Below are 8,812 nucleotides of genomic sequence, written 5' to 3'. Positions count from 1 at the left end.
CAGCTTGTTTTGTCTGGACGGCAGCACACCGGCACTCCTCTATGAGGCTTTTAAATGTATGATTTCCTTATTTGTCACAGCACTGGGGGTTGTGTGTTTTTTCTGGGACGTTGCTTGTCTCCAAGTAAAACCTTTTTCTCTCTAAATCCTTGAGCCTGGCTGTGACCCTACATCAGTAACGGCTTGGAGGTTGCAGGAGGCTGACTCTATTACCTGGCGCTTGGGCACCTTGACTGGCTGCTACCCATTGGGCAAATTCACAGGGTTCTAAGGAAACACATTTTATATTGAACATTTTCTTTTTATACATATATATTTATATAACAAATGGAAAAAAATGCTGAAGAATAAAATAGCCCATTTAACTGTTCTAAATGTGATTGTTTCCTTTCAGATACTTTTTATGCTAAATAAAGATTTTATTTCACGTCTTGCGTTACTGTTTATTGTGTAAATATTTTTTATATTGAAGCTTCAGTATTTGAATGTATCGGGTATTTACTGACCTTGCATAATTAGGGTCATTACAAAAGTTATAGACAAATCTACATAGTTATAATGGTTATTCTATATTGTTTTGTAAGGGGAGATAGAAACTTTTTACTTTACTGATAAAGTAGTGATCGATAAATGGAGCAGCATCCCAGCAAAAGTGGATGAGGCTAATACAATGAGGGAATTTAAACATGCATGGGATAGGCATTTGGATACCTTGAACCTACGACAAGACAATACTAAATAAAGTCTGTCTCCACATCAGGAAAAAGGGCTGACTAAATGAGGCGAAAGAATGTAATGGCAGATAAGAACCTCTGTTTCTATTTACTAGACATACTGCGCACCAAAGAGCTCAATCTTTAAACCAGTCAGTTTGTACACATGTAATACACAGATCTCATATGGAGTTTAAGCCACCAGCTTGTTTGTGGTGCACTAGAACTCACTTGTAATATTACATAATTGTTTAATGTATAACAATTTACGTTCCAAATGTTGGCCGTAGAGAAATGATCTATTATAACAGAACCATCTTTATATGCCTTGTGATAACAGTAGGCAGATCACCCAATGCAACGTATAAATGTTCTTGGCCACTTTCAAAGCAATGCAGGACTCATCTCTTTTAGAGGATGCCCTTGGGACATCTCGGCAAACTTATGGCACTATATATAGTCCTGTACAAGCTGTGAAATTCTGTAGCTCTTACAGGACAGCATTCACCCTGTGGCCCTTCAAATGAACAGGGGGGGGTTGTTGGTGGACACCCCCCTCCCGAGAAGGGATTACTGTTCACGTACCAAATGCACATCGCATCTGCCCACACTGCTCTTATACACGAACACACTAACAACAGTTAACCACACCAGCACACACAACATGCATGTGAAACACACGCAGCTCAACTGCACACATGACATTCTCAGCCACAAATACAGAGGCTGTCGGCTTAACCAAGCACTTTTTCTTCCACAGAGAGGCAGCATCCACGCATCTCGCGCAGGGTTACGTGACATCACGCTGATTTCCAAAGAACCGCTATAAGGCTAGGTTTCCACTTGGGTTTTTGTCCTGCGTTTTTTTCTTGATGGCCAGTTTTTTCTGGCGTTTTAGCCTTTCTGTGGAAATTGCTTTTTTTTTTTACCTTAGGCAGTTTTTCCAGCCTTTACAAGTTAGAAGTTTCACCCAGCTAAAAGGGATTCGGATAAATGGCAAGTATCTGCCCTCTCCTGATGTCATTTACTTGGTAGACCCTTTTGTCTCTTTTCTATGGTTTGTAAGGCATGCTTTATTCCGAATGTCTGCTCCTCTGGGAAGATTGGCCCCAAATGATGGTGCAAATTGTTTGCTGTTGCTTTTGGCACGCAGGATCCAGTTGATGCGTCGGGTATGTTTGTTTGTAATGGCATGTTTGTTCCAAATGCTGTAAAATTCAATATGAACCAGTCCAGGACTTTGTTTTGTGTGAAACTGTTTGTTTTCAGCCTATTTCTCGTAGGACACACAGATACTGGGTCCATCCTCTGCATTGTAACTGTGGAAAAAACGCCATAAAAAACGCCAAGGCAATAAACCCACATGGCTTTTTCAGAAAAACGCCAAGTGGAAATGGCATTTTGCGATTTCCTATTGAAGAACAGCTAACATCTGGCTGCAGCGTTTTTTCACTAAAAAAAACGCCGTGTGGCTGAATTGGCGTTTTTATGGGCGTTTTTAGCAAAAAAAAAAAAAAAACAAGTGGAAACCTAGCCTAAGGGTGATCCAAACCCTCTCCCTTCACTAACCAGCAGCAAATGCATCTGACATCTAATAATTACAACTCCAATTCCAGGATCTACCACTTCATACGAAAGCCAAGTCCTGTCTACCAACAGCAGCAGAAAACACTTAATGCCAGAATACTATGATCCTGCAGGGACTCTACCGGAATGTTGTGTGAAATTCTTAATGACACTTTTCTGGTAATGTGTGTTTTTGTTTTTTTAGGGGTCATGGCACCATTCACTGAAACGGCCAAAGCCAGGGTTAAGTAAAGCTCTCAGTTTACAATGGGAGCCTCAAAAGACAGAAAATCAGGAAAACCTCCCCAAAACATCATATGGCAGCTCATCAAAGCTTTTTAATATAAATTAGGAATGTAATTGTATTAACAAAGGCAAGGCAACATTTTCTATACATCAGGCTTATTTGAGTTTCAGGAACCTGCACGTATTCACCACATTATTGATGTGTCGTAAGTATGTGAAATGTTAAACATCTGATGACATACGATAACACAGAATAGCCATGTACAGTATTGTACATATATATATATATATATATGTCCCAGTATGAGAGGCAGAAAAAGTATAATCCGTATGTAAGGTTACCTAGTGCCTTAATTGGTTTATTGACAATGGAGCCCTGCTTTGTAAAATACATTAAACAGTATTCTGGCAACTGGTATTTAAACATCTAAACTGCTCAGCCGAACACGGTTGCCTGAGCACTGTGGAAGCTGTAGCTGGTAAGACAGGCCACATTTGGCCCAAGACAAGCACCATGACAAAAAGTACAGATCACGGAAAAAAAGTAACTTTATTAAATATCTGACTGGTCCACTGAAAATACAAAAATGACAGTTTATTTCCACTTCGGTGAAGATCCATGCTCTCTTTGAACAGGTATTTCCTGAAGATGATTTTGTTGTATTATCATTCAGAAAAATGTCATGGGCTAGAAGGCTGGGGGATCAGGTAATGAAATAAAAACATGGGCCAGGAGATTGTGCAGGATTTTGATGAAGTAGTATATTTATAATATGTACATAAGGAAAGAAGACAGTATGCTACTCATTCAATTAAGAGAAAGGAAGGCAGATAATGCACAGCAAACACTTTGCATTGGGACAAACAATTTAGATGAGGTTTTTTGATTTGGAGCCAGGGGTGATGTCTCGCCGTTTCATCTTCCCACTTTCTTCGTCTTGCATTCCACAGAGGCTATTTCGGTTCATCTTTTTTCTGCAGCGCCTTTTTCTGCTTCTCCTGCATAATCTGCGCATCTCTAGAAAATTAAAACCATTACATTTAATTAGATTTATTTATCCTTGAAGCAGTCCATCAGGGGCAGGCAAGCACTCGGACTGAAATGAATGGGAATGCTTCCCAGATATGCACAATTGGTTCTGACCAGAACACAGGCTGAAGCGTTCCCTGAGCTAGCACTGGAGCTGACAGGAGGCGAGTATATCACATGCTTAGAGATGTGTTTGGCCAAACACGCATAATACATGGAAAATAGCTAGTGGGTGGGGAGGGGGCAAACACACATATAGGGGAAAATGGACAAAACAAAAATGTAAAGAGATCACTCATCTGTCATATGCATTGAAGTGCATACAATGGCTGAAGTATCGCCTTAATCCCGTAAAAAAAAAAAAAAAAAAAAAAAAAAGTCTTACAGATTAGTCGTTTAGAGCACAAATTCTGGTGCCAGCTGACAGACACGAGTGTCAAGTGAGAAGTCAGCTCACAGACACACTATATTTTAAACTGCCTGTCATAGCTCCCCACTCTGCTCCTCCTTACCAAGGGACAGGGAGAGGACTGAGCGCAACGGGAATTCTACAAATCAGCTTTTGGACAACTTTTATTTAAAAAAGCACGGTATCATGAACACAAATAATGTACCTTAACCCTTCGTGTCCAATAGTTCTGGACACTTCAGCAGAAAACGGACGATTTTTGATATGTTTGTTTAATAAAGAATCCTCTTATTTAACGCACCTATATGAGTTATTTTCAGGATGGAAGTGCTTTGTTAAGACATTAACCTAAAAATGCATATATGCAATTCCACTAAAATAGAGAATAGCATTTTTATCTAGTTAAATTACAGGGCCGATATGGGAAAGTGCATTAAATGTAGCGTGATGAGCTTGTATCTGTATTAGCAGTGACAGAGCTCAAAGCCGCCCTGCAAAAGTAAGTATTTATAAACAGACAAGCAGTGTAAGACATAATGCAGTTAATGAAATACCAAGTATATAGACAACTGGCCATCACACCCAGGGCCGGCCGAAGACTTAACGCCGCCTGGGGCGAAGTTTAAAATGCCGCCCGCCAACGCCGGGGGGGGGGGGGGACGACATTTTAAACTTCGCCGACGCCATAATTTACCCCCCCCCGGTACTTACTTTTAAACAGTCCTGCGGCGAGTCTCCCTGCACTGCCACGGTGCCTGCTTGTAATGCTGAGCGCCGGAAATTGACGTCACTTCCGGCGCTCTGCATTACAAGCCGGCACCGAGACCAAACAGGGAGACTCGCCGCGGAGGAGAGAGAGAGAGGGGCGCCGAGCGGGTAAGCGAAAACCACTCGGTGCCCCTCTCTCTCCTCCGCTTCAAAAAAAACCCAAAAAAAAAGCGCTTGGGGCGGCAAAGTGCCGCCCCTTCTAAAGTGCCGCCTGGGGCAATTGCCCCAGTCGGCTCCATTGTAGGGCCGGCCCTGATCACACCTATATGAGCTTGCAGGAGATCCCTTTCAAAACATGGGCATTAATATAGTGTTGCCCTCCCTGCCTCCATGTCTATAACAGCCTCCACTCTTCTGGGAATTATTATTTTTGGGCGAGTATGTGGGAATTTGTACCCATTCAGCCCATTATCCCGTACAGTGGACTGGGCAGATCTAGCAGGAGACAAATTTCACAATTTGACTTGTGGCAACCTGTCACCGAGCTCTTCAGAACCACCTAGTCTACTGCCAATGCGCATCTATGGAGGCGACGGGCTACGTGCTTTATTTTACACACCCCATACTATTAGGTTCATGGCCTGTGAATGAATATTTGAGAGGCGTAAAGTCTCTTTAGGCATATGCAATTAGATTATGTGGAACATAAACTGGGTTTATTTTGAACAGTGGGACCTATGGTCATGAAAAAAAAAAAATGGATACTTTGTGTAGGTACGCTAAACTAAAAACAAAGGGAGTAATCGTTCAACATTTAAAAATACCCAAAACCTCTAGTGCTTAGGGTATGAAAAATCCTTGGTCATAAAGGAGTAAGTCTTAAGCAAAAGCAACGTGACCGAAGTATTTAATGTGCGATCAAAGCAATTCCACTTCCAGGGTTAGGTCTTTAAAGTGGGGGTGCAGCCTATATTCAGGGTTTAGCGCAGGGATGCGCAGTTCGTATTGCCCAACACGTGTTCCCCCCCCCTCTCATTTATCCCTGCTGCGGGTAAGCAGCAGGGTTAGGATCCAGATCCCCCGCAGCGCTGCAAGGGACTCGGATACTCCTCTCCGGCAGCCGTGGACTTCTGCGCGATGTGCATAGACAACCTTCCACTGGGGCTTCTATGGTGGAGCACCTTCTGGGGGCACTTCTAGGAAGCAGAGGGGGATAGCAGGAAACAGAGTGGCAGTTCTAGGGGGCATAAACCATTTCTGGGGGGTGAGTATGTGGGCATTTCTGAGGGGCGGGTAAGTGGCATATCTTTAAGTAAGGTGCATTATGAATTAAGGGGGGGGGTTTAAAATGGCTATTGGTTTTCTATCTGTATATAACATTTGCTGACAAATGTATTCCTGTTCATTAGATAAAATACTGTTTTACCTTTCCACTAATGTGTATTTTTGCTTTAAAAATAATTTTTCCTTTAAAATAGCACCAAGAGTGCAGCCTATATTCGGGCCAGTGCGGTACATGTGTGATTTTTGCTGCAGAAGGCTGCTTTGTTGTACCTTTCCTTTCGCGCTGCAGCTGACAATCCATCATCAGACTTTTTCTGCTTGTCCTGGGTTTTCTTCAGGTTCTTTGCTCTTGCAAGTTCACGCTGGTTTCCACCTGCAGGGACATTACCACATCAGCGACAATTTGGAATTCCTTATCCATTAATTATCAGGCAGACTGATATGCTGGGTATTCGGAGCTTGAAAATGGTGTCATAATTGCATGCATTTCACAGTCATGGCTCCAGTAGAATTAAGCTGGCGCACTACAAGGGATAATGTTTTCTAAAGCACAATTCTGTGGGTGCCAGGTTAAACTAGCATTATTAAATTCCTATTACGTTATCCATCTCATACTTACAAAAGGCTGTTAAAACAAAAAGGGAAGCAATCGTCAAGCAGTAAGATCACCACTTCTCCCGTGTGTGTCATTTTATACATAATTCTGTATTCTCAGAATATATTTCTGTGATCTATTTAGCTGATTTTACTAAGCATTCTTAGTAGTAAAAATGTAAGGTTTTGTAAATAACCAGCCCCCCCACGATAACTCTGGCTTGTGTGATGAAAGTCATTTTTCATTTCCACTGGGAATTCCGTGGAAGGGACAGCTACATAAAGTGATGCGCATCTCCGTCTGAGAGCTGATGGTCTGCAGATGCGCAGAAATTATGTCAGAGTCAATGAGCCGAGACTGGATGCCAACGGATCTTCTCTCACTGCGCACTCATAGGATTGCTTATGTTATGTCAGTTCTCAAAACGGCAAAGGGGGCTCATTATAATCCCCTTATGACTAAGTTATTGTTCCCAGTACAAATTAGTAAAGGGAAGGTTTAATGACAGCATCACAAAAAGAATGGAAGTTCATTGAGGGCTTTAAAGCATGAAAATAAAGATTCCCCATAGGTAGAAGCCGCAGCGACCCACCTCCTCCCCACTGACTGGCTGCCTGAAAGAGCACCGATTGCAATCAATGGGAGCGCTTTCTGTGCATGTGCACTGGGGGTCTCATTAGGCCCCCCCTGGGAGGTTCAGCCCTTGAGCTATATCACACGCCAAGAGATGCGTTCAGTAGAGGACGGCTTCTGCATGGAAATTAGCTGGAGGACGGCAAAAAACAAAACCGAATGAATCTTTTCGCCATCATATGTACTAAAGTGCATACGATGGCTGGCCTGTGCCTGCTGCAGACCCTGTCATCTACCCAAGACAAATAAACACCCCCTTATATGAAGCGATGTACAACAAGGCACCTTATTGCACCCATTAAGAATCAAGTGTGTCAAGTCACAGCCAACGCATCTGCTTAAATCACACATGAAGAGCGACTGGTCGGAATTGCACCCAATTCTTGTGTGAACCGCAGCTGCTTAATATCCAAGTATGGAAGATGAACCAGGACCATACAATGGGAGTTCAGTTTGTATGCATGCAAGTTGAGTTGCTTTGAGTAACCGCGCATGTGCAGGCAGTATACTTGAACACAAGGTAGGCGGAAAAAGTTTTTTTTTTTTTTTTTTTTAAAAAAAACTCATATTGGAAGGGAGAAAAATGCATTAAAAAGCTTGCGAGACTGAAGCCACCATGTACTTCACAAAAAACAAGTAATAGGTACATAATAAATACTGGCTATTGGTCTACCATTATTTATCGATTCATAAATCATCATATTCCACAGGGTATAATATAAATTGATACATATACACATCATATAAATAAAAAGGGATATATATATATAATGCAAATTACGCATAGATTACGTGTCAGACACAATCTAAAGGCCGGGGAAAGAATAGAAGAATAGAAGTCATACAAGAAGCCAACCGGCTGGAGGGATCTGCCTGCCCAGCATATCCACTCACATCTGCGCTCAGCACACAGGAAGAAAGCCATGGTTTTGTACCCCCTCCCGGCTCCTGTGGACCAGTCCCGGTTATGGAGAAGACCCGATGCTACAGTCAATGCCACACTTGGTATTAGTTAATGGGTAGACATTTAAAACGCCACAACCAGCCCCGTTAAACCCACGGTTGCGGCCCATAGCACCTCCATCCGATCATGGGGAGCCAGGGCCTGTTTGACGTGGCAGAGCAGGCCGCAGCCAGCGACCTAAAGAGCAAACAACAACAGGCAAAAGTCGCCCATGTTCCTCGCTAACGGGCTGCTGTACCCGACAGCTGCCCCCTCAGCTCATGTAAATAGCCGTCGTATACTCACGGGTCATCGCTCCGGTCTCCCGTCACTAGCCCAGCACTAACTTCTACCTCAGTCCGCTGTGAGTCGGGCACAGACCCTTTCCTATTGGCTATATTATATCACATGACCAAAAGCACGACGGGAATCAGGGCACAACTACGATTTCCAGTGTGTTGTTTGCACGCCCCGCCCATGCCCCGTCATCCAGTCAGACGGCTGCTGGCGGCCTGTACGTGTGTAAACATTTATATACGGGCTGAAACAACAAACGGCACGTTACAAGAACGCGCTTAATTCATAATAACCTGTTCGTGTGGTGATGGGATTGCTATCAGCTCGGGGAATTGCATACTTTATGGTTGCCATGGTTTCTAAAAAAAATATGAAACGTTGCACTGAT

At 43.0% G+C, this 8,812-nt stretch overlaps 1 protein-coding gene across 1 annotated transcript; it reads right to left on the bottom strand.

The window, feature by feature from the left end:
* Positions 1-3,056: 3,056 nt before the first annotated feature.
* Positions 3,057-8,574, bottom strand: SERF2 (small EDRK-rich factor 2). Its single transcript, XM_053462226.1, has 3 exons — positions 8,434-8,574; positions 6,227-6,329; positions 3,057-3,543 (listed from the first exon to the last, which is right to left on the bottom strand). Exons 1-3 carry the CDS (start codon positions 8,438-8,440, stop codon positions 3,480-3,482), a joined length of 174 nt encoding a protein of 57 aa, XP_053318201.1. The 5' UTR covers positions 8,441-8,574; the 3' UTR covers positions 3,057-3,479.
* Between the last annotated feature and the right edge of the window lie 238 nt (positions 8,575-8,812).

This window comes from Spea bombifrons, chromosome 4 (genome assembly GCF_027358695.1).
Source record: "Spea bombifrons isolate aSpeBom1 chromosome 4, aSpeBom1.2.pri, whole genome shotgun sequence".
NCBI lineage: Eukaryota > Metazoa > Chordata > Amphibia > Anura > Pelobatidae > Spea > Spea bombifrons.
This window is presented reverse-complemented; position numbering and strand designations above follow the sequence as displayed.